The sequence below is a fragment of the Trametes versicolor genome, assembly GCF_000271585.1.
Source record: "Trametes versicolor FP-101664 SS1 unplaced genomic scaffold TRAVEscaffold_12, whole genome shotgun sequence".
In the NCBI taxonomy this organism is placed as follows: Eukaryota; Fungi; Basidiomycota; class Agaricomycetes; order Polyporales; family Polyporaceae; genus Trametes; species Trametes versicolor.
In genome coordinates, this window is record NW_007360332.1 from 654,069 (window position 1) to 681,437 (window position 27,369).

The 27,369-nt window shown below is 59.3% G+C and overlaps 9 protein-coding genes and 1 non-coding gene across 10 annotated transcripts; 3 read left to right on the top strand and 7 right to left on the bottom strand.

The window, feature by feature from the left end:
* The first annotated feature begins 270 nt into the window (after nt 1-270).
* On the top strand, nt 271-1,630 carry TRAVEDRAFT_154796 (Isy1-domain-containing protein). The gene is made up of 4 exons (XM_008045532.1): nt 271-333; nt 392-584; nt 682-1,044; nt 1,098-1,630. The coding sequence occupies exons 1-4, from the start codon at nt 331-333 to the stop codon at nt 1,541-1,543; spliced, it is 1,005 nt and encodes a 334-aa protein (XP_008043723.1). The 5' UTR covers nt 271-330; the 3' UTR covers nt 1,544-1,630.
* A 96-nt stretch (nt 1,631-1,726) lies between these two features.
* TRAVEDRAFT_t208 lies at nt 1,727-1,806 on the bottom strand. Its single transcript has one exon. It is a non-coding gene; the product is annotated as a tRNA-Ala (tRNA).
* A 471-nt stretch (nt 1,807-2,277) lies between these two features.
* TRAVEDRAFT_66953 (DUF125-domain-containing protein) lies at nt 2,278-4,134 on the bottom strand. Its single transcript, XM_008045533.1, has 2 exons — nt 3,883-4,134; nt 2,278-3,441 (listed from the first exon to the last, which is right to left on the bottom strand). Exons 1-2 carry the CDS (start codon nt 4,116-4,118, stop codon nt 2,664-2,666), a joined length of 1,014 nt encoding a protein of 337 aa, XP_008043724.1. The 5' UTR covers nt 4,119-4,134; the 3' UTR covers nt 2,278-2,663.
* Nucleotides 4,135-4,992: 858 nt separating this feature from the next.
* TRAVEDRAFT_74697 (uncharacterized protein) lies at nt 4,993-6,448 on the bottom strand. The gene is made up of 4 exons (XM_008045534.1): nt 6,280-6,448; nt 6,144-6,225; nt 6,011-6,052; nt 4,993-5,947 (listed from the first exon to the last, which is right to left on the bottom strand). The coding sequence occupies exons 2-4, from the start codon at nt 6,196-6,198 to the stop codon at nt 5,163-5,165; spliced, it is 882 nt and encodes a 293-aa protein (XP_008043725.1). The 5' UTR covers nt 6,199-6,225; nt 6,280-6,448; the 3' UTR covers nt 4,993-5,162.
* A 722-nt stretch (nt 6,449-7,170) lies between these two features.
* Nucleotides 7,171-8,500, bottom strand: TRAVEDRAFT_31546 (uncharacterized protein). The gene is made up of 4 exons (XM_008045189.1): nt 8,167-8,500; nt 7,645-8,106; nt 7,441-7,575; nt 7,171-7,387 (listed from the first exon to the last, which is right to left on the bottom strand). Exons 1-4 carry the CDS (start codon nt 8,290-8,292, stop codon nt 7,220-7,222), a joined length of 891 nt encoding a protein of 296 aa, XP_008043380.1. The 5' UTR covers nt 8,293-8,500; the 3' UTR covers nt 7,171-7,219.
* Nucleotides 8,501-8,639: 139 nt separating this feature from the next.
* On the top strand, nt 8,640-9,462 carry TRAVEDRAFT_31548 (RING/U-box). The gene is made up of 6 exons (XM_008045190.1): nt 8,640-8,834; nt 8,900-8,927; nt 8,982-9,032; nt 9,088-9,158; nt 9,219-9,304; nt 9,355-9,462. The coding sequence occupies exons 1-6, from the start codon at nt 8,721-8,723 to the stop codon at nt 9,365-9,367; spliced, it is 363 nt and encodes a 120-aa protein (XP_008043381.1). The 5' UTR covers nt 8,640-8,720; the 3' UTR covers nt 9,368-9,462.
* Nucleotides 9,463-11,143: 1,681 nt separating this feature from the next.
* Nucleotides 11,144-13,550, bottom strand: TRAVEDRAFT_66957 (glycoside hydrolase; the record flags this gene model as incomplete). The annotated part of the gene is made up of 8 exons (XM_008045535.1): nt 11,144-11,446; nt 11,506-12,087; nt 12,145-12,259; nt 12,310-12,369; nt 12,426-12,802; nt 12,883-13,168; nt 13,228-13,426; nt 13,493-13,550. 7 exons carry the CDS (start codon nt 13,548-13,550, stop codon nt 11,710-11,712), a joined length of 1,473 nt encoding a protein of 490 aa, XP_008043726.1. The 3' UTR covers nt 11,144-11,446; nt 11,506-11,709.
* A 1,510-nt stretch (nt 13,551-15,060) lies between these two features.
* Nucleotides 15,061-20,160, bottom strand: TRAVEDRAFT_60843 (uncharacterized protein; the record flags this gene model as incomplete). The annotated part of the gene is made up of 13 exons (XM_008045536.1): nt 15,061-15,748; nt 15,801-15,922; nt 15,975-16,264; nt 16,318-16,571; nt 16,627-16,939; nt 16,995-17,192; nt 17,249-17,641; nt 17,705-17,866; nt 17,923-18,859; nt 18,910-19,337; nt 19,393-19,601; nt 19,658-20,029; nt 20,094-20,160. The coding sequence occupies 13 exons, from the start codon at nt 20,158-20,160 to the stop codon at nt 15,180-15,182; spliced, it is 4,314 nt and encodes a 1,437-aa protein (XP_008043727.1). The 3' UTR covers nt 15,061-15,179.
* A 444-nt stretch (nt 20,161-20,604) lies between these two features.
* TRAVEDRAFT_154814 (uncharacterized protein) lies at nt 20,605-22,335 on the top strand. Its single transcript, XM_008045537.1, has 4 exons — nt 20,605-21,089; nt 21,140-21,408; nt 21,459-22,013; nt 22,066-22,335. The coding sequence occupies exons 1-4, from the start codon at nt 20,902-20,904 to the stop codon at nt 22,272-22,274; spliced, it is 1,221 nt and encodes a 406-aa protein (XP_008043728.1). The 5' UTR covers nt 20,605-20,901; the 3' UTR covers nt 22,275-22,335.
* Nucleotides 22,336-22,793: 458 nt separating this feature from the next.
* Nucleotides 22,794-27,309, bottom strand: TRAVEDRAFT_23735 (uncharacterized protein; the record flags this gene model as incomplete). The annotated part of the gene is made up of 3 exons (XM_008045133.1): nt 22,794-26,558; nt 26,611-26,676; nt 26,875-27,309. The coding sequence occupies 3 exons, from the start codon at nt 27,307-27,309 to the stop codon at nt 22,794-22,796; spliced, it is 4,266 nt and encodes a 1,421-aa protein (XP_008043324.1).
* Between the last annotated feature and the right edge of the window lie 60 nt (nt 27,310-27,369).

The window sequence follows — 27,369 nt, forward strand, 5'->3', positions numbered from 1 at the left end:
CTGAGCCTACAGTTGATTGTTTCTGACGCCAAGGCGTACGAGGAGACATTTCAAGGCAGCAGAGACAGCAGACACACAGAGAGCAGAAACTCAGACGGGTACGAGCGTCGCTAGGCAGTATCCGGGGGAGCAGGCTGGAGGATGGGGCTCGTCCGACGTTGAACGACGTGCGCAACCCCAAACACAACGACGAGCCGGGCGTTACTGTCACACACGTCACGTACCATCACAGACAACGCTCGCGATGAGGCGCCGTCGACTGGGGCCTCTCCAGCTTCAACGCCTCCACCATCGTCTCAGACCCATCCCCCCTAGTCCGACTGCTGCAAAATGGTACGCGTACTCACGGCCGGCCCTCGATAATTTCTTAACCCTCACGTTCACTCTGTAGGCTCGTAATGAGGAGAAGGCGCAGTCCATGCTCTACCGGTTCCGCGAGGCGCAAGCCGCTGAGCTCGGGCTGGGGACGCGGAGCGACCGCAGACCACGCATGGCGAGCGCGTGCAAGAGCCTGCGCGAGTGCGAGCGGTGGCGAGGAGAGATTCTGCGCGAGATTAGCAGAAAGGTGTCCAAAATCCAGGACTGTGCGTCACCCTTCCTCCACTGCCCGCTCTGCCCTCGCCCCGAACGCCTATGCTCCTCAGGATGCCCAAACAGCTAACGAACTTGTGCGGCCCACAGCAGGATTGACAGACTACGAAGTGCGCGACCTGAACGACGAGATCAACCGGCTCCTGCGCGAGAAGCGGCACTGGGAGAACCAGATCGTCGCGCTCGGCGGCGCGAACTACCGGCGCAATGTCGCGATGCTGGACGACGACGGGAAGGAGGTCCCAGGCACGAAGGGCTACAAGTACTTCGGGCGCGCGAAGGAGCTGCCTGGGGTGAAGGAGATGTTCTCGAGCAAGAAGTCCGAGGAGGACGAGGAGAACAAGGTGCACGGCTACTACAAGAAGTTCACGAACCAGGGCCCTGGGTACTTTGGCGACCTCGACGAGGCGGATGGGACGCTGCTCGAGTATGAGGCACACGCGGAGGAGGAGGGTACGTCGATTCTATGTCTTTTTGTGAGGGGTGCATGCTGACAGTAGATGTAGAGTGGGAAGACGCATACACCCACATCCGGACCGTCCTCGGCCTCCCCACAGACGACCCCATCCCCCCATTCTCCCGCCCCGTAAAACCGCTATCTGCGCTCCTCACAGAGGCGAGCCAGGCCTCCGCGCCCCCAGAGGCGAAGCGCAAGGCCCCCGACGGCGACACGGACGGCGACGTCGACATGTCCGCAGCCGCCCCCTCCGACGTCGCAAAGCGTGCGCGCACAGACGGTGCCGACGCACCAACAGGGACAGCAGGAGACGCAGACGCGTCTACGGATGCAGCAATGCTCGCGCACGCGACACGCACGGCGGCGTACATTCCGGTGCTCTCCCCGGAGATCCTCATGCCGCCAAAACTCCCGACACGGGAGGAGATGGAGCAGTTCCTGCTGGAGCTGAGGAAGAAGGCGCTGGTGGAGGAGTATTTCGGAGACGAGAAGTAGCGTCGATGGCGGGCGCATTCTTCTCTTCCTTGCCGCGTACTGGTATCATACGCGTCTGTATTATTTGCATTGTATCTGCACTGCTCTACATGGGTTGCTATCTTGTGTAAATCTGGCGCCGTTTGCGAGACGTTTGAAGTTTGCCCTCCCAAGCTGGGACCGAGCCTAGAGGAGCAAAAACACTGGACGTTGGGGGGTTTGAACCCTCGACCTCACGCATGTCTGAATGCAAAGCGTGCGCGCTACCACTGTGCCAAACGCCCGATACATTTGCGTCAGTGTGTACATACACGTAGACAACGCAGCATACCTGCTTGTCGATCTCAAACGCCTTCGTCATTTTGTCAAGTTCTCTTGTCAGGCATTAACAAGAGAGAAAAAAGTAACAAGGGCAGCTAGGGATCCTTTCTACGGTCATGAGCAGAAGCTGTGGGCGAGGCCGTGAAGCAGCACCAGTTAATATGCGAGCACGGTCCATTCGAACAACACTACGACGACACGGAGGAGGGACTTGCCCCCGCTGCCATTTGCCGTCCCTTTCTCTCCCGCTTCTCGCTGTCAGCTAGAAACGGAAAAAAAAGGAACTGCGAAGGTAGTGGTCTGACGGTCCAGCAATAATCCTACAGTACAGAAATGAGGTGCATACATGGCCGCATGGCCGCTGGCAAATCCCTACCACCATTCTCCTTTTTCTCTCTTCAAAAGACTCGAGTCTTTTGTAGAAAAAAAAAGGACTGAGAATGAAAGGTCCTTGCCAGGGTCATGCTATAAGCTGTGGATCCGCGAGCGACACTACACATAGATGAGACACATATCCAAGACCAATCCCCACAGCTATCAGTCCTCGACGGATTTTTTCCTCCGCTGTAGCGACACTGAAGAGGGAGCCCTTGCTTCTCACGATCCCTTTCTCTCCCGTTTCTCAACTTACGTTAAAAACGGGAAAAAAAAGGAGAACCGTGAAGGCCTAGCGAACGGATCCTACAGCCGAGACGTGAAGTATGTCTAGTGAGAAAGAAGAACTAGCTCGGGTGAAACAAGCACAAACACTACAATAATCTTCCTGTAACGTACACGTGTATCCCCAAGACCAACGTCCGAACCGCTCCCTAATGTGCGGCTATCCCTCCAACGCGGCGACGATCCCGTACGCAGCGCCCGCGGCTGCGCCCCCAACCAGGAGTGTGCTGACCGCGCCCCAGACGTACCCGCCCGCGCCCGCACCGGCCCCAGTGACGCGCGCCTTCACCGCGCCGAAGATGAGGAGGACGATGCCGGTGAGGATGCAGGAGTAGATGAGTGCGATGTGCGCGATGGGCTCGAAGAAGTAGGGGAGGAGGGGGATGAGGCCGCCGAGGAGGTAGCCCATGCCGATGGTGAATGCCGAGGCGTACATTCGCGCGGTGGATACGTCTTCGAGGCCCTCGCCGAACTTGAGCAGGAACGCGGTGAGGCCGACGTCTCGCGACCATCGGAGCTCGCCGCCTTCTTCCGCAGCGAGCGTCGCGTCGCTCGCTGTGCTTGCGCGATTTGATCGGTGTCCGCTGCTCGACTCGCCCTCGTCGGACGGACCAGAGCTAAACTCGACGTCCCGCAGACAGGATGCGACCTGCCGCGAGACCTTCTCGTCGACGCCCACGGGGCCAAGGACGGCGTGTACTTCGCGTTCCATCTCGCCGTCGCATGAACGCAGGACGCGCGCGGATGTGCATTTGCGGAGGTAGCGGTAGTGGTCGCGTTCGGCTTGTGTTGCGAGGAAGCCGCCGATGCCCATAGAGATGGCACCGGCGATGAGCTCCGCGATGCCACCGAGGATGACTAGCTTGGACTCGCCGAGGGAGGAGAGGCCCGCCGTGAGCGCGAAGGGCACTGTCAGGCCGTCGGATAGGCCAATCACACTGCGGGTTTTGCACTGTCAGTACTGTAACGGACATGACGGAACGCGCAAGACGCCAGGAACGTGCATATGATCGGAGCGTTACCAAATTCTATCATGCCACCACTCAAACCAGCGACATGCCATTGGACGAGCAGGAGGAAAATGAGACAGCTTGCTTGTCACTTCGACCCGGCCCGTGGAAGCGATACCGCAGCAGCGAGTGCCGCCACCCCCATCCTCCCGAAGAAATGTCCCTCGCAGCCCATAACCCGCGGCATGCGTCGGGATCTGGTCTACCAAGAGCAGAAGGGAGATAAAGAAGACTTGACTGGGGGGTATAGGCTACAGGAATTTGGACTGCACCTCGATTAAACTCCATGCCAAGCGCGTCGAGCAAATGCAAACCGGGCTTCGCGGACATGGCCGTCTAGGGACGGATGACAGAGATATGAGGACTTACACGTCGCGGACCACGTCGGGGTCAATCAAGGTGCGTTCATCGTCGCCCTTGAGCTCTTTGCAGCACACGCCTGAGCGCACTGTTTCATGGCGGTCGCATTTCGCGGGGAGCGGGGCGGGTTGCGGGCCGACGGATTTGTTGATCGACCAGACGGGTGGCTTGCTGTTCGCGAGGGTGGTGGATCCTCTGCGGTGAGGCAAGGGGACGGCGGGCGCGACTGGGGACTGGCCGGACATGGGTGAAGATGAGGGGAGGAGAGAAAGGTGTGTGAGGAGGACGAGAACCACGGCTTATTTCCATCCATTGGAGCTCCGGGACAGCGTAACGTAAGCGCGTTCCCATTGGACGCGGGTGAAATCCCCCGCCGGGCCGTTGCCGTGATGGGCACCGCGTGGGTTAAGGTTATAGATGCCGCTGCTAAATTGGGATATCGACGTCGGCATGTCCACATGTCTCCCGACTGCAGCGGTTCTCTCTTTCGTCCTCGTCCTCCTCATCTCTGTTTTCTGGCCCAACATACCGCAAAACCTGTCTACGGTATTCCCAATTCATGCTGGTTTATTCCCGTCACGCAGTAGGTTTTCTCAGAGAGTAAGGGACGATATGGGATCGTGCAGTCGTGATCTGCAGTGCTGCGGTACTATGTCTACGTATGCGCCGAATCTCTTCCTCGAATTTACCGCTCATGGACGACTATGGCCTTTGCTGCGACACATGCGCGTTCTCGTGCCGAACCTCGTGCGTTCTATTCACGCGACTCTGCCAAAAAGTCGCGGCGAGACAACGTTCGCGAAGCCGAGCCTCGAGGAGGCGGAGACCCGTGTTGAGCTTCATTGAGTACATTGCTGCCGCTGAGAGTCTGGAATCTCGACGCGTACCCATCCTCGTGTTGAGCCCCACGTAGGTCTCTGACAAATGGGCAGTTGCAGATGAAGAACACAGTGGTGTGCAAATCACGGTGAGCTTTGTAACGGCGATACACAGCGCTCAGGCTGTAATGGAGAGTGGATTGGTTCTCAATTCATCGGCGCCTACACACGTCCACGTCCGATGCATGCGGTCCCCGCTCTGCATGTATCTCTTTGGCTTGCACGAGTCGCACTCGTACGAGCAAAGCGAGCATGTATGTATTCAGTTTGCGAACCCATATGCGACAACGAAACGACGGTACTAGTAGAGAGCGACGTAAACCCAGAATGAATGTAGCACTATACAACGAGAGAGCAGATGCACACGAACCGAACCACAACAAGTCCTCAAGATACCAACCCCCTACCACTCTAGGGAGCTGCCCCCGCTTGCCCAGCAGCCGCCTGCGGCTCGAGCTGCAGCTGCGAGGGCGTCCACGACGACGGCCGTCCGGGTCGCAAGCTCGCGGGGATATCAAGCCGCGGAGGCGACGTCCCGCTCCTCCCAGCCCGCTCCTCTTCCCCCTCCTCCAGTGCCTGCTCGTCCCGCCGAGTCCTCCCGCTCCCCTCCCTATGCACGCTTGGCACGGGTACGGGCATGGGCACGGCCTCCTCGACTTTTCCCTCCACGCCCTCGCGCGGTCCCCCATCCTGCGACCGCTTCCACGACTGCACATACGCCTGCGCGTCGCTCGGCAGCGGCTCCTTCCCCTTCGCGCGCATCGACCCCCCAGGAGTCTTCGGCCCCTCCTTCCCCTGCCCCTGCGCCGCGCCGTCCGCCTGGCTCCTGCTCCGCGGCCGCGACCTTGCCCTCACCGCGCCGATCCCGGGCTCCGACGCGCTATGCGCATGGACCCACTCGCGCGTGCGATCGCGGCGCTCTGCACGGGGCTCCCCAGGAATGCGCTCCGCCCCGGGAGCTCCGTCGAGCGAGGGGCGCGGGGGCGCCTCCATGGACGGGCGAGGCGCCGGTTGCGCGCTCACGGAGCCGTCCGTGCCCTTGCTCGCGCCGCGCGGCTGGAGCTCGAGGACGTGCGTCTGCGTGCCGGGGCCGCCGGGGGCGTCGGGGGAGTCTTTGCCGTGTGCGTAGAGCTCCTCGACGGTGCGCTCGAAGTCTTTGTCGTCCATGTGACGACGCGTGCAGCAGTTGCAGGATTCTGTGGTACGGAGAGGGCGCGGTTAGGGTGGACTTGGAGCGGGCAGAGAGAGCGGGTACGTACTGTAGAAACAGAAGAGGCCGGAGGCTTCATTGCAGGAGAATGCTGCACACAGAATCAACATTTGGTGAGTGGTTGCGATCGCTGAGGGACGAGACCACCGGGGTATGTGGAAGAAAGGCGCCGGGGTACTCACTGAAGCAAGTGCAGCATACGGCGAGGCATGCGCACAGATCATCGAGCCCGGACATGGTTCAAAAATGTAGAGGGGTGCGATCCTGACATAAACCCAATGAGTATCCTGCTCGTCTAACCCGCGAAAGTGTCCGCACAAAGTCAAGGATATTGAGGTGGTGGTGCTGGTCGGGTCCAGTCCAGAGCAGCGTCAGATCGGCCGCAGTCAATGCGAGCGTGGTTCGTGTGAGGTATCTGACAGTGCACAGAGCAGGTAGATATGGCTGCAAACGAAGGTGCGGACCACAAGCCAAGTACAGTGAGCGGAAGAGACAAAGACGATGCACTGCCTCGCGTCCGAGTGCCACAAAGGTTGCGACGAGGCACGCGAGCGGAGAGACGCCTCTGGCCCCCAGAAGCGCTCCCACGCCGGCCAGCCATGCCAATATTCATAATTCCAGGGGCAGCCGAGCGACTTCCGTATGAAGCGGCGGTGTGCCGGCTGCCGCGCCTCGAAGCGATGCACAACGCCTCGAGATCGATGTTTCCGCAGCATCGTTTATTGATAATCCTCATGAGGGGCTGTGCTTGTCTGCTATACGTTCTTCAAGTTCGTCTGAGGTCCATGCCATACGCGTATTGGCCGAGTCTCATCCCCGGCAGCCCGACAGAGACAAAGGCCTGAGGTCGAAACAAGCGAGGCCGCACACGCAGTTTCGGCGTGGCGATGGTCTTGCTGTTTCCAGAAATGTCGGGGGCAGTACACGTAGACCCTCGCAACGAAGGGCCATTGTGCAGGGAAGAACACCGCGAGGACTTGGTGCGGCCCTGCCTACGTAGAACAAGGAAGGAGATGCTCCACACAGAGGAAGGCAACTCTGGGAAAACGTATGCCAGCACAGGGGAAAGACGGATGAACTGTCGAGGAAGACGCACTCTGCGGACGCCCTTGACGTGGGTGGCGCATCGCCCACATTGCCTGAACTGAGGCACTGGGTCTGGCGCTGTTGCTGTACGGCATTCATCCCGTCCATCGCCATGGCGCTGCAGGCCCAAATAGTTACTCGGGTCCGCGCGAGAGCGATAGCAACAATAAGTCTATTGAGCGGGAAGAAGGGTCTCTAGTACCTCCTTCGGGTCCGCACGGGAAACTGGCCATCGGTCATCCGCGACCCTACCGCCTTCAGGAAGGGGCAACCAATTCGGTGAGGGGGTCGCCCGGATATGCGAGAAGTCCTGGACAGCCAAGTAGTTGCTCTTCGCGTCCTGCAGGTCATCGTGATCAGTCTTCCGGACGTCCCACATAGAAACGCGCATACCTGGGCTATTTTCGCCGACGGGGATAGCAAGCATGATGGATAGTCGGCGAACCGGATCGCAGAGCAGTGCTCGATGATTGGATTTGACGCGATGGAAATATACACATCCACAGCCGAGGATGTGTGCATGCGGAACTGTCAATCGCAAGTGGGAAACTATAGTTAGATCATCCAAGTTCCACATAGAAGGACTAATTGCGCTACCTGTCGACTACCTAGAGCGATCACGCAGTTCTTCATATCGTGAAGCAGTGCGCTGCCGGGGATCACGGGAAGTATAAGTACGCTATTCGTGACGTTCCGCACATGGAGAGCGTTAAAGGCGAGGTCGGCAGGGGCGTCTGGGTTCGCTCGCGAGGGTACGAGGTTCACCACACAGTGGTCGAGGTCCGATATCGTCAGATCCGAAGCGGCAGACCAAGGTGCGGAGAGTGAAGAAACTGTCAGATAGCCGTGCGTATGTCCTGACAGCGATAGTCCCGAAGAGTGTGAATTATCCTGGGGAGGAGTTGCGGTCGATTCGCCAGCAATTATTTGCTTGGGTGGAGCAACAGGCGTCATGACCGAGGACGAGGGTTTCGCAGCTTTACGCTTGAAGGCAAACTTCGATTTCGGGGCCGCTGTAACGCGCAAGGCCTCTATCTGCGCCTCGATGTCCTTGAGTTTCTGCGATGAGTACGCGTCAGCTCTGCGCGCGGATGCAATCATGCAAATTGCACGACTTACGTTCTCGCACTGGCGCTGATCGTAGCCCGGAATGAACGAAATCGCGTCCGTGAGGTCTTTCCTCAGCTTCGCCGCGTCAATCGCGAGCTTCTCGATAGCGTCTGTGGTTGCAGTACCGTTCCGCATAGCCTCTAGCTGGCCAAGGAGCTCTGATGTGGCGGCAGTTTAGACCCAGATGAGACCAGATGAGGAGACGCGTGCCGACCAGAGACTCCAGGCTGGAAGCGAGCGAGAAATTGCTGCGTGAGCTGCTGGTTCGTTTCCGACATTCTTTCTTCTGCTATGTGTTCCGATGTAGCTGCTACGGCGGTGGTAGTCGTGATTCGTAGAAGAGCAGTGGTCGTGGTTCGTGGAAGAGCCCGGGCCAGTCCCGGGCAGTTAATGAGGACCGTAACAGTCAGTCACTGTGTGACTATTGCGTGACCATGGTGTACTCGGGCACTACGCTTGTGTGGCGTGCGCTTGCGAGGAGTGCAGGTTGCCTCCACACCATCGCGGCAGCCCCAAACCCAGTGGCACGACTCGCTCTATCCTACTAGACACGAAACACAGACATGGCCGACGCTGCAGCGATGGACGTGGACCCGCCCGCGGCGGCTGAGTCCACCGGCAAGGGCAAGACCAAGGACGACGGTAAGGGCGAGAAGAAGCGATTCGAGGTCAAGAAGGTGCGTTCCCATATATCCCCTGCCTTGCCTGCGCAATGTATATCTCATCTGGATTGTGTGTCTAGTGGAACGCCGTCTCCCTGTGGGCCTGGGGTACGCGACGTCCTTTATAAGCACGAGTGGCAGCACTCACAGACGCTTCACCAGATATCGTCGTCGAGAACTGCGCGATCTGCAGGAACCACATCATGGATCTCTGTACGTCCCCCAGTCGTATCCATGCCGCGTCCTCTAACCGTCTGGGTCCCTTCAGGTATCGATTGCCAGGCGAACCAAGTCTCCGCTACCAGCGAGGAGTGCAACGCCGCCTGGGGTATCTGTAACGTGAGCCCCCACCTCATCCATCTCTCCCCGCGTACTAATCAGGCGCTCTGGCCGTCGCAGCACGCGTTCCACTTCCACTGCATCTCGCGCTGGCTGAAAACGCGTAACGTCTGCCCGCTAGACAACAGAGAATGGGAGCTGCAGAAGTACGTTTCCGGCTTCACCGCAGCACAGACCGATGCTGATAGATGTGCAGGTACGGCCGTTAGATCGCTATCAATCCCGTGTATATCATGTCGCCGTCGCCTCGTCTCCGCAATGTACAATACGCTTTCGCCGTGTTATGTTGATTCCGTCATGGTCCATCGCCGTTACCGCGACAGATGCAGGAAGCATGGAATGATGGTATGTGTCTAAGAGAAGTTATACACTGGCGGACTAATACGTTACATCGTATCGATCGCTATGCACCTCTTGTCGGCTTTGGTAGCGGGCACAAGTTTGTGCCCCCACCTATGCCGTCCGGCTTTTCCGTGTCTCACGCAGCACGTCCTTCACATCAGGTTGCAACCTACATGCGGAGATCTCCAAGTTCGGGAAGAGCTTGTCCAAATAAACGGCCAAGCTCCGCGGCGCGTTCGTACGCGTAACCTCCTCTTCTGCGTGCAGGTGCAACTCCCTCAAGTTGGGCGCACTGCACGTAGGCATGCCTTTGCCCGCTATCATCAGCATGAGAGGGGGAACGAAGACGGGCACCAGCGCCAAGCTGGTGAGCCGCGGGCACATCGTCGCGAAATGGACGAGGGAGCGCAGCGTCGGCGTGTTAGGATCCTGATACTCGTAGGAACGGGTCCAGCGACTGTGCATAGTATGGCTCTGCGCATGCCGCACCACCAGAGACACGCGCCGGGCACGTCGGAGGGCAGCCGCAACCGTACGCATGATGTCGTCCGAGCCGAGCGGCACGAGCAACATTGACCCCTCGCCCCGGTCGACGACCTCAAGTGCCAAGTCCTCCAGCGACTCCAGCGCGGCGAGGGGGGCAAGGATGTCTGCGATGGACCGGCGCTTGGGGGCTTGCGCTGCACCCGTCGCAAAAATGCTGAGCAGGCGCAGGCGTGGGGCAAAGGCCTGCCCACATATCCCATGGACGCACTGGCAGAGTGCCGCGAGAAACGTCGAGGGGCTGGGGCGATGGAGTGCCAGGCGGAGCTCGTCCAGGGCGGGGCACTTCAGCGCGAAGGGCAGCCTCACGATATCGTCCCATGCACCGCTGCACTTCAGACGGCGTAATGAAGGCGCAAAAATGCGGTCCAACTGCCCCCGCCGTACGTCAGAGAAGCCGTCGATGCTCGCGTCCAGGCCCACTAGGTGGGGGAGCCCGAATAGGAGCTCGCGCAGACGATGTGGGTCGAGGGAGCAGTCGGGCCAGTGCAACTTGAGTTCGCGCAGTTGTTTTAACACGGTGAGACCGGTTATGAAATCTGAGACGTCTTCTGGCGGCGGTTCCATGAGAGTGAGGTCCAAACACAGTAGGGAGGGGAAGGCTTGGGCTATGGCTCCGGTCAAGATGTGGTGGGGGCTGCCGGGAGGGTCGAGGAGCACGATGAAGGAATTATTGTTGACGAGCTCCAGAGTGTGTACGGTAGGGGAGGAGAATAAAGCCAGGGAATGGAGACACGACGTCTGATGAAGGGGTGTTTCGCAGTTGAGTATTTGAAGCGATGGCAGGACTAATCGCCCGTGGTTACGTCCAGCCAGAAGGCGGAAGAGCTCGGTCTCGAACCCGTTAAGCTCGATCCGTAACACTGTGCGAACGTACGCAGCGTAATGCATAAACCTCGCCCATCGTTCTGATCCTGGACTGTGTACGGAGTTTATTTGCGTTTGAAGCTGCTTGCGATACGTTTTAGCACGATTGCGATCAAAGTTTAACATGGTGCAACGCTACTCACAGGGGCGCTATCTGGTAAGTTGGTCCAGCATGCGGTGAGGGTCTCCAGCACATCGTCGGGGATGAGTACCTTGTACAGGGGTAATAAAGACGGCAATTCTCTCCAAAGCACGGCCATCGCAGGATCGAGAAAGGCCTTGCACACAAGGGCGACGTCAAGGAAGAATCGCCGCTTGTCGATCGGATCCCGTGAATTGAACTCTTCCAAAACGTTGTCGAGAATCTCCGCACATCGCAGAGCCCGATAACAAGAGCTGTCGGACGATCCAAGAGCTTCGTCGTCGGAGGGCGATGGGGGAGGGGAATCGCATGAAAACAGTGCATCGACAGACGCAGCATATGACATGATGTTGGGGCTCGTGGGCCTGAGTGGTGGTGGTCTGGAGGGAAGAGGCTGTAGGATGCAAACCGGGCGCGTCAGTTCAGCTTTCGGGAATCAACGTGCATATTAACCTTGTATTTACAGCTTTGTGCATTGACGTAAAAGGTTGGGGAGGTGTGTTTGATAAGCGCATCGGTAGTGACATGCAAGACATCGTGTCCCGGCGGATCAAGCTCCATGTACTAGCATAACGTCGATGATGCACAGGAATATACAACTTCAATTGAACCTGGGCAGCCGAGACACCTTCAAGAACCGCCTTGAAGCCTCCACCCCTAGTTGAAGAGCAGCGTCGTGATGCTGAGTCCAGGCAGCGACACCGAGCTGGACGCGCCGAACGTCTGCCAGTCCGTGCTCGGGCTCGTCACCGCGCCGCCGGCGAAGTTCCCGAGGCCCGCCTGCGACGGCGTCACGGATGTCGCGCTCGTGCCCATGTTCATGAGGATGAGCGACGCGCGCGCGCTCCCGATCGGCGTCGAGTGCGAGTTCGAGTTCTTGAACGCCATGCCGACGACGTTCGATGGGAGGCCGCTTACGCCGAAGCGCGTCGAGCCGAGCCAGATGAACTGTGCGAAGTGCTTCATGAGGAAGAGGCGCTTCGTCTGGTAGAGGGCCGTGTTGTGGTTCGACGCGAAGGAGGGGTCGTAGTAGACCTGGCAAGAACAGATCAGTCGCGGCTCAAGAAATCGAGGAAGCATTTATCGACTGACCAGGCCGTCATTCCATCCGTTCGTGTTAGCTGTCGTCACGCAAGAGGGGTTGTTCAAAGGCGTGCAGCCGATACCGCTGGACAGGGCGGTCCAGAAGTCGAAGTGCGCGTCTTCACTATTTGAAGGGTAAGTGCGAAGTTCGTGAAGTGCACTTGACCTACTTACGCCTGAGTGAAACTTTGATACACCAGCTGGCCAAGCTGCAGTGCGCCCACCATCGTCGGCCTTGATGATCCCAACCTATCAGTACCTTAGTTCGCTACATCTTTGAATGCACTCACTCGTAAGCCGCGCCATAGGTCAACGCCGCGGCCGGGTTGCTCTTCTGGCTCGAGCTCGCCGCGGTGAAGCAGCAGATCTCCGTGAACCACGTATCGACGCCGCTCAGGCTACGCCCGGTCGACCCGAGCTGCGCGACGGTCGCATCGTTGTTGAACCCGTACTGGTGGTGGCTGACCGCCGCAAGCGCGCCCTTGCGCACCTGCGGGAGCCACTGCGACGCCTCGGGCAGGAAGTTGCCGGTGCTGCTCGACTCGTCCGCCATGATCCCCACGGACTGCAGCCCGGCGTTGTCGAGCGTCGTCCGGAGCGTGTTCACGACGTTCGCGCGCTGCTGCGGCGTCACCTGCATCCCCTCCTGGCCGCACGACCCGAACGTCTAGAAAACGGAGCGGGCCGTCAGTAAGGGGCAGCTCGCCGCGCGGCCCGGGCGCGAGCACATGGGACGCGGTCACGCACATCGTCGGGCTCGTTCATCGGCGAAACATGCGTGAAGTGGATGCCTTCGTCGCGGAAGTGGGCGATGACGTCGGTGATGTACTGGGCGAACGCTGGGATCTGTGCGTCTACGAGGTTCCCCCCGCAGGCACGCCCGTTGCTCGTCATGGCCGGCGGCGCAGAGTTGATGAATGCGGTGAGCTGGGGGACGTTGGCCTGCGCGGCCTTCTGCAGAAAGTAGACACCGGCGGCGTCGGCGGACCAGTTATACTGGCCAGGGGAGACGTAGAAAGTCTGAGGGGCGCGGCTAGGAGGGAAAGATGGCGCGTTCAGGGTCAAAGAATCGCGAGCAGAGAAACGACGCACGTCGGGTTGCTGACCCCGGATCCGCCTGCCCCGATGTTGAAGCGATACGACGTCAGGCCGGCACCAGACTGTCCGAAGAGCAGCTCTGCGACCTGCTCACGCACACTGTCTGGGAACTGGAATACGTCGTTGGGCCACCACGCGCCACTCGCGCCGATTCCATTGACCGTCTGGCTCGGCGAGGAAGATACAGAGAAGGCTGAGGAGATGAAGGTTCGATAGCGATGAGTACACGTAGGAACGAAGACGAATGGAGGGCACGTACCGAGCGTCGCCGCGCAGTGAAGACTGAGGGCCACAAGCGAGATTAGAAGACGAGCCATGGTGAGTGAGGGGTCCGTCCATCACCGCAAGTTTGTCGCACAATATATAGCGGACCGAGGTGAGCTGGATGTTGATCAGGAGGTTAGGCAAGAATCTCGGGCACTCGAACACCCGCGCTATCCGAATTTCATGCATATGCTTCACGGCCATAGCGGGTTCTGCAGGAAGGTGTTTTGGAGCAGGCTAGGCACAACATCCGAGCTTCTTCCTTGTGACCTGAGTTCACATCGTCGTCAGACGGTTCCATGGGGTGTAGTGCACGAGATCGTAGAATATCAGGATATTGCCCGAACTGCACCCGACCAGGCCGGCGGCGACGTTCTTCGCAGGTCCAGGCAGGAAGTATCGATGTTAAAATAGAGTACTTCGGAGATACGAGCATGCGGGACACACGCGACGGTTGAATTCTGAGGTCAAGCGTTCATGGGAGCACATGTGGCCATGGTGGTAGCGGAGAGAGCTGGGAGACAGTGCTCTAGCGCCGAACCGGGTCACCCGGGCCATTGATGGTTGGACTCGGAACATCAGCCGTCTCATTCGCGCGAGGATATTCGAGTGATATGGACCACAATATATTCGAACAACAGCGACACCAACCTAATACATGTCATATCGCGACGACGCGACGGTATTCTACGAGTTACTCACTTCGGCGCACGTTGGTTTCGTCGGCGGCACCGTTTCCACCGACTACTTATCCCGGGGGCCACGAAAAGGCCTGCGCCAGGGCCGGGCGCGCCAGCGGATGTCGCGTCTGTTCAAGCAAAACGCAACGATCCTCGCGCGCGCGACCCTTACCCCGAGAATCTTGAGGCACACAGGGTTTGTCTTGATGCACGCATAACGCATAGTGGGTCTGCATGAGAAGAATGCCTAATTAAATCAGCACAACGCATAATGGATATATGAGCAAGAGACGTACAGCGGTGGGAGCGACGGATGCAGGCGGTGCGAGGTCGCCCCGGTCGTATGCCGCAGCTCGCGACTTCGTCCCGGAGACGACCCGCACCGCGCGTCGAGCTGATAGTATGCCGCATTGAGCGCGGCGTCGTGTTGAGCTGACGCGCTACCCACAAGCCGACCAACTCACAGGGACCGAGCGCGATCGCCGAAGTAATCTGCCATCACACATGTCAGCGACGAGTGTAGCGTGCGCATCGAAGGTGGAACGTACTGAATACTCCGCGACGGAGACTCGCTCGAAGATGTCCACCTACAATATGCAGGTGTCAGTCGCGCTCACAACGTCTGCGGGCAGATGCCGGAACGAGGCTGGAATGCTCGCCGCATCTGTCAATAGCCGTCGAAACCTCCGGTGTATTTGACCGTATTTGGTTCTGTGGTGCACGTTCCAGACGGCACTGCTGCGCCCGCCCACGCTGTAATTGGGCGGCCTTGTGTTCCCTACCCCGCTCCCCAATCGTTTCAGCAGGGCCCGCTTGAGCCTCGCAGTACGTTCCTTCACCTATCACCATCTCCTTCTCGAGTACGCGTGGACGCAGAACGAATACATAATGCATTATATTCAGCACGGCAAGCAGCACAACATGAGAGCAAGAGATGACAAGACGGACGGTGCGTACAGGACAATAAGCATAACGGCAGACGCACGGTCTCCTGGGGTATCACTAATGGCGGACGCGCTTCCGGCGGATTTGTATCTCGGAGGCCTCTGTCTCCTGAGAGGCCACCGGGGCGCCGCCCGCTGGCGAAGCGCTCTCAGCCTCCTCTGCGCCATTCATCGTGGTATCTTGCGCGCCGTCTTCGGAGGGCTCATCCTCGTCCGACCGAGCGCGCTTGCGCGTTGCCTTCGGGGTCTCCAGAGCCTGCGGCTCCTCCGGCGGCGCAGACTCCCGGACGGAGGAAAGTGGCGTCAGCGACCGGGACGACCTGGCAGGAGTCGGTGACGGGGAGCGTGAGAGGGATTTGGAAGGAGATTGGGCCGGCTCCTTCTGTGGCTTCGCACCCTTGCGTACTGGACGGGGTTTTGGACGTGCCTTGGGCGTGCGAGCAGCAGCCGGTGCGTCGTGCTCGTCTTCGGTGGCGCCACCCTCGGCGTCGGTGACATCGCCCCCGCGGCCAGCACGTCCCTGCGCCTCAAGGCCCTCCCCATCGCTCAGGACCCCAGCCTCATCGTCAGTTGTTACAACTTCGGCGCTCTTCGCATCCTTTCTTTTCCGGCCCTTACCACCAGGACCTGATGTGGCACATTTAGCTAGTGTAGCTCGCCTCGCAAGACAGACACTCACCTTTCTCCTTCGCAGCAACAGCTGCCAGTTTCTTCTCGTATGTGCGATGGGGCTCCCATGGCTTGGAGGTGGGTGATATCTCCACTTTCGCCTGGGCGATGAGATTGTCGAGGTGCGCCTTACTGCTCGCCAGGCGTTAAGCTCTGCTACCGTAAACAAGAAGGTATCACTTACATCGTCAACGAGTCCCGGTTGTCGACGGACGAGCAGAAGGGGATAAGAACACGGAAGAACACGATGCACTTGTTTCGCGCCTTCTTCTTCTTCGCCGTCTCATACATGGCCAGTCGCTTGACGATCCAGTTAAGCGACGTGGTGTGGATGTTGACGATGTGCTTGCTGTCGAGGCGCCGCACGATGGAGAGCTGGGCGCCTCGGATCAACAAGCTTGCGGAGAGCGCCTTTGCCAGGGCAATCGCATGCTCCTCGGTGTTCACTACCGCGTCGAGGTAGAGCGTGAAAGACTGTAACACATTTGGTCATGATCTAAAACGATGCGGACAACGACGGTACTCACCTCCTGAAGCGCCTGGCAGATGATCGCCACAACGGCATCGCCGTTGTCCTTGTACATGCCCTCTTCACGGAGAATCTCAATGATGACCTTGGAGCACAAATCGAACGTCGGTCCGAGTCGGCCAAAGTGAGCTAGGATCGTGGCGGAATGCCTGAAGTGAATGACGCCGGCGCGAATCGCACGGAGGAATGTGGTGACAACGCCGATGAAGACGTATTCCTTCTCCAACTGCGAGCGCGACTCCGGACGGGGAGCTATGTCGACCTAATGTGAGTCGTTGCGCTCCGATTCCAATAAAGCTTCACTTACTGGGAGAAGCTACTTTCGCAGCGGCCTTGCCCTTGCCAGCCCGCCCTTTCTTCCCTTTGGGTTGCTCCTCAGGCTCGTCCTGGTCCTCCTCTTCATCGCTCTCGTCGTCGCTACGTGGTTCCTCTGCAGGCTCTGCCTCCGCAATCTCCTCGGCATAACGCTCGATCTCCGCCTGGACGAAGCCCGCACAACGGTATTGCACTTCGTCATCGAGTGACAACGGAAGTGCTGCAGTGGGCAGCCTACTACCATCAGGGGCAGTGGTTTCCGAGGGACAGAAGAGGATGTGCAAAGTCAAGAGGTTTTGGAAGGCCTGTCGTGCAAAGAGTGAGCATATATCTACCCAGAACCGTCAGCAAGATACGTACCGCTCGCCGGACGCCTTCCACCGTATTTGACTGCGTGCCAACGGCGAACTCCACCAGCTTCTCAAGCAGCGAATCTCGCTCCTCCTTGAGCTTGTCGCGGAACTGCATCTCCTCGGGAGAGAGCTCCTCGCCTGCGGGTAGACTGCGTGCCTTCCACATGATGTGCAAAGTGAGCACCTGCAGCGCACGATCCACCATCTGTTCCGCCAATCATCAACTGCCGCCCTTATGGGCTGAGTGTACGACGCTCTCACCATCTCCTCTTCCTTGTATCCTAGTCTTCCTCGTTCCGCCAGCGCAGAGACGATATCCCACGCGCTACTCTGCTTCCCTCCCTCGTCTTCCTCTACCCAGGAGGTCATGTCGCGGATACCAGAGAGCGCGGCTAGGCGGGCGCAGATCGCACCGAGCGACAGGACTTCGTCCTCCGTAAAAGACGCCACTTCGACCTCGTCTCGTCCGGCAATAGCATCGCGCAAGGATGTCGAGAGCTCGTCTTCGAGTTCGAGGATCTTGGCGCTGTTGGTCTTTGATAGGCTGGTGGCGTCCATCATGCGCCGGATCGTCGCGACGGCGTTCGCGAGCACCACGGGTGAAGAGTGGGAGAGGAACTGCTTCGTGACGTCTTCCCATAGGCTTGAGTATGCCTAGAAGCGCAACACGCCGGGCCTAAGTCTCGCAGTCTCGCTAGGTAGTCGTATGTCACGCACCGTCATCATCCTCATTTCCAAGTACATATCCAGATTCATCAGTTGGGGGACAAGTAGGACGTCAGAGATCCTCCGCTCGTCTGTCTGATGTTTGACGAAAAGTTGTGGTAGCGCCTTGATCAGTGCACGTGTGATGTCAGAGGAAGTTGTGTCCTCGTCAGGCTGTTAACAGGCGAGGTGAGTATATGCGCGAGGTTGATGTGTAAGAGCAGGCTCACTTTCTTGGCATTGGCAGCGTCGACAAGCGCTTTGCGAAGTGTCGCAACAAGGAGCTCCAGAAGTACCGCTTCTTCCACTTCTTCCAAGCGCCATGCTTCGTCAACGGCGGAGTCAGTAGCAGCTTGCTTACCCTTCGACCGAGAAGAGGGTCGAGAGTTCTCCTCGCCCGCGGCGGAGTGGTCAAGTAGCAAGACGTCCAAGAGGGTCTCCCAGTCACGGACAGGGTCCACCTCGTCCCACAGCGCCTCGACGACAAGTGCGGTGCGTCCTTTGGGGTTGGCGCCCACAAGAGAAGCGACCTCCTTGGCCCGGACTCGTTTCGATGAGCCCTCACCGAGATCCATCCCGTCTTCCGAGTCTGCATCGCCCTGCCCGCTGGTCTTGTCGAGCGCGCGACCCCAGTTTACCAAGAGCATGCCCAACGCCTTGACGCCTGCCTTGTGCTTGTCCGAATCAGATGACCGTCTTCCGACCAGGCGTTCGTCGACAGTCTCCTCCCAGACACCCTTGACGAATCCGCTCACGGCGCGGCGCACGCGCGCTTCTTCGTCATAGACGAGGAGGCATAGCTGTTGTCGCTGCTCGTCTTCGAGAAGACCATGACCGTCGATCGTTTGCAGGACTTGTACCACGGCGACCCGGACACTGAGCTCGATGTCGCCCACGGCCATTTCGACGAGTCGCGGCTTGAACCGCTCCGCGAAATGTTGCAGTGCTGCAGCACCGATGTATGCGGTCTGTTCGTAGGCTAGGGCGAGCGCGCGCACGGCCTCCAATCGCACTTGAGTATGGGCATCTGAGAGGACCCAACCGACGTAGCGCAAATACGCGCCGTCGAGGAAGTGGCCGGGGTATTTCTTGAACCATAGACCCATGGCGCGCACACACTCGGCGCGAATATTGGGGTCGAGATCTCGGTATCGATGCACGAAAACGCTGCATATATGCGCTCAGAAGTGATTGAGTGCGAGTGCCAGAACACTCACCCGTCCACAAACTCCTTGAGGAACTCTGCTAGCTTGGACCGGCGATCGCGAACTTCGGCAGCCTTCTTCTCCAGTTCGGACTCCCGTGCGCTCCCGGCCTTCCCCTTGTTGCCCGCAGCTTTCCGCTTGCGCTCGCCTTCACGCTGCCGGCTGACAACCTCTGCCTCTTTCTCGACCGACGCGGCTACATCACAGAGAGCTGTCTCTACCTCCAGTGCGATGACCGTGGCTGTGTGCCTGAAGCTGCGAAGTTGTGAAGATGACATGGCGATAACCCATGTTTGCAGTGTCGGCATAAGGTCCGAAGTATACAGCGAACCAAGTTCGGCTGAAGAAATGATGAAGCGTTCGAGGAATTCTGAAAGTGACCTGCGGAACTTCTTGAACACTGGCAGCTTGGAAGTCAATGGGTAGATGGGGGTGTCGTCCTGTGGGAACACACACAGTGAGACACGTACTACAGAGCGAAACCACTCTACTTACCTTCTTCAACGCTTCCGTGAAGTCGTCCAATGCGTCAACTACCCCATCATAGTCGACCACACGGTCTTCGTCAACTGAATCGTTGCAGCCGCAGGAGCGGAGTATGCAGTTAATCAACTCAGCTAGGCTGGGCCCCGGGGAGTTGGAGAGTGATTCTAGGAAGTCCTCCGCGGTGGACTGGAGCGCGGCGGAGGGATTCATGAGGGCATCTTGTGATGTGCCCCGGTGAGACACGTTCGGCAGTCAACCAAAAGTAGATACGCACTGAATAACGCGTTGTCTCCAGATATCTTGCTATCCTTTGCCACTTTCTCCGCGTTGAATTCTCCGTCTCCCGCTTGTTTCCCCTTCCGCACAGATGGTTTCTTCGGCTTCGGCGGTCCGGCAGTCTTCGCGTTGGTTCGTTTAGGTGCGGTGGTTTTCGGTACACGAGGCTTCTTCGGTGCTGGGATCGACTTCGCCTTCCGCTTCGTAGCCACCTTCGCCTGTGGCTTGGGAGCGTGAAAGTCTTCTTGCTCCGCGTCGGCTTCGTCGTCAGCAGCGGCAGGGTCTGATGCATCGCTACGCGCGTCATCTTGGTCATTCTCTTCGTCAGTTGTCGCGTCTGATCGCTTTCTCTTGAGCAAGGAGCTGCTAACTACGAAGTATGCGGGTGTTAAGATTGGCCACTTCCAGTCATGACTAAAGCGCGTATCGCGTACCAGATACAAATTGTGAGGCCTTTTTTCGCTCCCTCTGAGACCGGCGAGGCTCTACGGCGTCGGCCATGGTGTCAAGGAAGTGATTGTGAGTGGTTGAGGTCAAGTCGCGGCCATACAAGACGCGCTCACGCGCGCGACCGTGTCGGGTCTCCCAATTGGGTGGCATCAGTCACATGGTTACGTGATTTAGCTTTAGCCAGCTGGCCTGTGACCAATGTCACGCTGTGCAAGCGCGACGCGTCTGAACGCGCCTGAAACTCGATTGGACACAACCCTTCTCATCCGCTCTCACTGCTCAACCTCTCAAGAGCATATCTCTCATAAGAGGAAGCACAAAATGGCGCCGAACACGCCGTCGAAGCGTTCGAGCACAAAGATTATCATCAAACCGCGGCGAACTCGGGTCGCTGCTCTACGGGAAGAGGAGGAGGAAGATGTGAACGGCGACGAGACCGAGCCTGGAGAGCAGACGGACGACATGGGCGCCGGCCCATCTCGAGCGACATCTTCTGTCCCGTTGACTCCGCAACCAGACGAAGACGACGACGAAGCTATAGACATTGACAACGTGGACGATGAAGACGCAGACCCCAGCGTACAGGCGGACAGTCCAGAGGGCGGCGACGACGACGAGGTGGGAGAGGGCAGTACACCAGCGAGAAGGCCGCGTGGGCGTCCACGAGGGCGGCCGCGGGGCTCTGGCGCAGGAACCCCGCGCACGCGCGGACGAGGGCGCGGCCGAGGACGTGGGCGGGGACGAGGTATAACTATCAAACTCCCGAAGCGTGGCGGGGATGAAGAGGTGGAAATGCCTGAGCTCCCAGAGGGCGCCGAGGGATACATCCAGGAGGAGAGCGAGGGTCCTATGGGTGGCGGAAGGCCCTTCAAGCGCATACAGGGCAAGATATACATCATGGACGGGGACGAGTACATCACCGAGGATGACCCCAAGGGCGACACGAAGATTGACAAGAACGGTGACTTGCTTGGTGGTGAGTATCCCTTCATTGCATGTTTATCTGTCGGACTAAACGTATCGCAGGTAGGAGATTTAAGGCGCAAACATTTGTGCTACCAAATCGACACCCCGAACGCAAGTATATGCTTGCCATTGACGCGGCGCGCACGTCCGGCTTCCGCGACTCGCTGTACTACTTCCGCCGGAATCCTCTGGCACTGAAACAGAACGCGTCGCAGTGGGAAAAGGAGCACCTCATCGAGCAAGGGAAGCTCGGCTCACATCTGAAGACGCGAAGCGTAACCCTTGTCACTGCGCGCAGCGCGTTCAAGCTACACGGTGCTAAAATGCTGCTTGGTAAGTGGAGTAGAAGACTACCTTATTCCCGTCCTAACGCCCTAGTGTAGGGGGGAGATGGGTCGTCGACGACTACTACGAGGACAAAGTCCTTGAAGAGATCACCGCCAAAGGCCTCAAGCCGGGAGACTACGTTGGGGAACTCCAAGACCCCTCCGCGGCTGCCAACGAAGCTGCCGCGCTCGCTGCAGGCACCTCGGGTGGCGGAGCGCAAGGTGGCAAGGGTGATCGTAGTGGCGCGGTGCTCGGTATATATCGCGCCGGCGGGCCCACTACGATCTTCGGCGGCTCTGGGTGGGGCCCGTACAGCGACGGCCCGCTAAACGCAGTGCGCAAGTCGTACCTCACACGCGATGGCGTGAACGAGGAGAACTGGATGTATGCGGCGGCGGAGCGCACCGTTGAGGCCACGAGCGACTGGACCCGGCTACGACAGGAGAACCTAAAGCTCGCCGGGGGTATCTACGGCGACGTCGTGGGGACCGAGCGCGGTGAGAAGCGTGAGGCAATGGATGCACCGCAGAGTGAGGGCAGCAGGAAGCGGCGTGCGAGGGAAAGCGAATTGCCTCTTGGCGTATACGAGCCGCAGACAGGTCTTCTCTTCTGTGAGTACCATCGCTTATATCCACGTGTGCTTCACCCTTATCCTTCCCTCAGACCGCTCGGACACACAACCTACACAAGCCCGTTGGGAGGCGCTTCCACCCCAAGGTGAGAAGCGGCAGGTACTCGGCGGCGCCAAGGTCGGCGGGGGCGCGTGGGGTCTCGCATGGGTCGATACTACGATGGAGGTGCCAGAGACCATTGAAGACCGATGGGCGCGAGAGAGGGCACCGTACCAGGATCTCATATCCCTACCTTCGTGATCGTGTCTGCAGGCGATGAGACTAGCTACTAGCGCGATCGGACATTGTACTGTACAACCTCCTACTTTACCTGCCCATACGCTGGGTCATTGTATTTTTGCGATGTAGAACGGTATCAGCATCGAAGGTCTTCACACACGGCCCACCAGACGGTAGCAATAGGCATCAACGACATATGTCATTCTACGTGGTACGTACGAGAGCAGATCTGCAGTGGACAGATACAGCGAATATACAACAAGAGGGATATATGTATCTGCCACACACAGCGGGGTCCAGATGCAGAGAACATGCGACATGCGACGAGGTATTTGCGTGAGGAAATAGTGTAAATAGCCAAAGGAACGTGGTGATGAGAGCGCGGACCGGGGGGAGCTGTACTGTACTTGATTAGAACGAACGAGGGTCCCAAGCAATAAATAAGCGTTAAGTCATGAAGGTCTGCGAATGATGTGCGGTTAGGAACTTGCGTGAATGTAGAAGATAGCGGACGGTACATACGTCGTCGCCCGTGGTATACTATACTTTGAAGGAGCGTTGGTGGTTGGGGGTGACAATGTCGGAGTTGCGTCGCGTTGGCGCAGCAGACACCGGGCTCTTGGCGCCAGGTAGCGCGGACATGGACTGGCGGCGAGAGGGCTGATGCGTGATCTTGAGTTCTTCCAGAGAAATGCCCAACATCTCGCACAGCTCCTTCTGCGCCTGAATCATGGCGCGAAGCTCGGACGATGGGGAATCTAGAGTCCAATAAGCCTCGGTGGAGAAACTGCCAGCACGAGCGGACGTACCCATAGAGCTTCGCGTAGGCAGGTCGCCAGATGGGAAGCGGATGAGGTCGCTGCGAAGAGGGATGGGCGGGACCGGCGGGATATCCTCCGAGTGGCCGGGAGGCACCCACGCGCCTGGCGACGCCGCACCGCTGTAGCGGTGGCTGCTGGTCGTCGACGAACGCTGGCTGCGCCTGTACATCGACGAACGCAAACCAGCTTTGGACGCCCGCTGGCTGTTCTTGCGTGCGATCATCACACGGCTTGAGCGGCGACTCGGGGTTGCATCGCGCGACGATGGCGAGGGCTCGACCATGATGCGCTCCGTGTAGTCGTCGAACTCCTGCGCGACCTCCTGTGCCTCTTGCCACGCCTCGTCGCGCTCCGCCTCGAGTGTATCCACCATATCGCGGAGGCGCTGCACCTCCCCGACCTGCTTTAGGAAGCTGTTGTTGAGCTTGCGCAGCGCCATCGCGAGCGCACTGCGTTGATGGAGGTCGCGCAGGCGAGCCAGCTGCCCGAGCTGGTCCGTCACGGTGTACAGCTCCTCCGCGGTCTGGTCGAGAGACTCGTTCAGATCGCTGAGCTCCTCCGCCACGCGCGTTGCTGTGCCCGGCTCGACGTGCTCCGTGCCCTCTGCGATTCGCGCGAGCGTCGCAAGAGATGCGTTCCGTCGCCGCACGACCAGCTTGTAGTTCGTCTTGAGCTCCGCAGCGCGTGCCTCGAGCCGGTCCATCTCCGTCGGCAGCTCGTCTTCCAACGTCTCCTGCGGAAGTATCCTGATCGCCGACGCGTCCGCAGACTGCCGGATCGCAGTTGAGACGATGTGCTGCAGCTGCTGCGACGTCAGCGTCCATTGCGCCGCCTCCATCGTCAGCCCGCGGAAGTTGACGCGCGAAGGCTGGAAGCGTGGAGCAGTATGCGACGCCATCGAGATCATCCGTGATGAACCGCCTGCGACGTTGCTGCTCAACGATGAGACAGAGCCCGCGCGCATCCGCGCCGCAGCTGAGCTGAGGCTCGGGGCTCTCGGACCATGGGGTAAGGGAGGGCGCGTCCGGGGAAGACGTTTTGATGGTGTCGTATCAGGCGTGAACGTAGCGCGGGAGGGAGTGCCCGGGGGTGCTGGGGGATCGGAGATGACGAACCGCGAGTTGGGGGCTGGTGATTGTGCCGGAGGGGTGGGCGGTGTAGGGATCGGGGGAGCTGGTGGTGTCGAATTGCGGGGCATCTCCATGTATGGAGGCGGGGGCTGCTCCACGCTGATTGAAGACGCATGTGCATCCATCCTTGAGCGACCAGGCGACGGGGGAAGCGGTATTGAGGAAGGTGGGGGCGACGGGAATGGCGAGAGCGAGCGCTTCTGCGGAACAGAGCTCTGCGATGAGGAGGACGCCTGGAGATGCGTCGAACTGGAGTTGATGCTCGAACGGTTGGACTGCTCCGACGAGTCTGCCGTGCCCGTACGAGGATGCAGCAGCGGGATAGGATCGAAAGTTGCGGGGTACGATGGTGGCGGAGACGCGAGTGGCTCGTCCGGGTTCGTTACAGAGCGCATACGTCGGTGGGAAGACGCCTCGGCAGCCTTGGCTTGAGCAGCAGCGGACGGGTTGGACGACGTCTGCGTTGTCTGACTCTGTGTTTGGCTCGGTGCGACGCTGCCGTCTCGTGAATGAGCAGATACGGACTCGGACCTGTCCCTCCCGCCCCGCGGTTTCCCTGCCTGCTGCTGCTGAACCCGTTGCTGTTGCACATAAAACGCTTCACTTTCCCACTGAGCGCCGCTAGTAGGCGGCTCGGGGATAGTCGAGTACTGCGACACACTCCGCGACGCGACCTGCTCCTCGATGGCCGTAAGGCGTTTGACCGCTAGCGGAACGGGCGGATCCTCCAGCACAGGGCTGTCTGGCTGCGACTCATTCGTGCTCTCCCCCGTGAGAGGCGGTGTCGGGGGCACACGGGATGCGCGAGTAGACGGCTTCGAGAAGATGGTACGTCCACCCCGCGGCGCCATGCGAGTCATGTCGATAAGACCCGACGCGCGCATCATGCTCCCGTTGCGCCCCACTAGGCTCTGGTCGATAGAGCTGCGCGGCGCACTAGTCGGAGGAGACGCGAACGTACTCGACCAAAGCGGCGAGAACGCGTTCGGCGTCTCCGGGAACGTCTGCCGGTTCATCGACGCACCAGACATGGACTCGCCGCTCGAGCTCTGCAACGGAGTCGGAATAGAGTTGTTCTCCTCTGAGCGACGACCCAATGGAAGGGGAGGCGGAGGTCCGGCCGAACGCTCACGCGCGATCTGGAGCGGGAAACTGTCCAGCAGGTCGGGCGAGTCGACAGGGGTTTCAGCGGCCAACATGATGGGCCCCACGCGCGTGGAGGTGGGAGTTGGCGCGACCACATTGGATACCAATGAAGGCTGGGGAGATGGGGGTACAAGCACCGAAGAAGGGCGCTCGCCGATGGGAAGCAGGACGGCAGGCCTGGTAGGCCCTGACGTCTGGCCGCGCGATACGCCGCTTTCAGATGCCGTGCGCGTCACTGCGAGACGACCGTTTGTTACTGCGAACGCGCCGGACGACCGCATGGTACCCGGCATGGCTGCGCCGTTCCGGTCAAACCCTGCAGCGAGCGTGCCCTTGGGTTTGGACGCATTCGACGGTCGCCTCTCCCCCGCAGAGCTATAAGCTCCCCCGGGCTCCGTCGCGGCGCGTGCGTGGTTGGACGCCTCCGTGCCGAGAGATGACGAACTGGTGTTGCCCTCCGAAAGGTTGAGCCCGCGCTGCTGAGCGAGAGAGTTGGCTAGCGATCGGCTCGACGCGTTAGAGACGTTTGTGGTGCCCAGCACGGCCGGCCCTGGCGTTTCAGGTACCGAGGGCGCTGGCGACGAAGCTTCGGAGATCGGAGAAATGGGCGGCATGCTGATCGTCTGCTCCATGCGTAGCCGACCTGTGCTCTTCGGCCGCTTCAGTTGCGGCGGCGGTACAAGCTGGCCGCTCTCCCCGCTATCGAGGATGAGAGACACCGAATTGCGCTGGCTCTTGTATCCTGACGCGCCGTCTATGCTAAGACCTAGTTCCGCGCGCGACGGAAGTCGGGGAACCGGGGGGACGGAGGATGATCGTGCGCTGCTAGGCTCACCACTACTCGCCCGCCGTTCGCGCATATAGGGAGAATTGATCAAAGGGTGCTCGCCTCGAGGAAGCGTGGCCGAGTCCTGGCGCGTCATCCCAGACTTGTACTTTGAGGCGCGCGACTCGTTGGATAACACGAACGATGTCGCGACCAGTGCGCGAGCCATGCTCGTGCCGGACACAGCTGACGAGATGTCATCTGTTATCGCGGAGGAGGGGCTTGGTGGACGGCTGTTCTTGGTCGGAAGCGGTGGAGGGACATTCTTGTTGGCGTCAGCACTTTCCTCTGCAGAAGATTGCACCCTGATCTTTGCGCTGGTTGAGTTGTTCGGTATCTTGATGGGCGAAGGAGTAGGCTTCCGTATGGAGTGCGCTGCGCTCTGTGGACGCTTCTCAGCACGACAGTTGGTGCGTATAATCAGGCATACTGACACTTTCCGAGATATCCTCAAAGCTACGCGCGTTCTGCACAGACGTGTCGACCTGCAGTCGATTCGGCTGTTGAAGTATTAGCAACGTGTGGTGAAGGCGGTCAAATTGCAGACACCAGGAGCAGCATCTCGTGCAAACACTCGCTCCACGCAGACCACAACGGCGCTGCTATGTGGGCACATGCGGCGTCTGCCACCAAGTTACGTGCAACAAATCATTTCACACACGAGACGATGCCCCTGGCGCGACGAATCCGCAACGTACCTGTAATGGCTCTTCCCATATGGTGCTATCCTCGGACCCTGGCCCGCGCGCTCGGGATCCGAAACTGCTTCCTTCTGAACCATTCTTTCCTCCGTTTGGTAGAGAGACGTTGCGCTTGGGTGGGGTACGGTTGCCTGGCTGTGTCTGCGAGAGAATGCTGGGCGGGAAGAGAGGCTCCCCGTCGTCGAACTCGAGCTGGAGCTGAGGCGATGCAGCGGACGCGGCGGCGGCAGCAGAGCGCTCGAAGCTGGGCGCGCGGTCTTCTGAGAACGACCCACCGAATGGGCCCTGCTCATTGATCTCGACAATCTCCGGGGACACAAATGACGCGGGGGAAGGTGGAGAGTGCACTCGACGTATGCCCGTGATCGTCGAGAACTTCTTCTTGCTCTGGCTGTAGGTTTTGGTTCCTTTGCCGAAGACGGACGCGAGCATCGGGAAGCAGACGTAGACGTAGATGGAAGGGAGCGCAGAGGGAACCAGACATAAGATGGG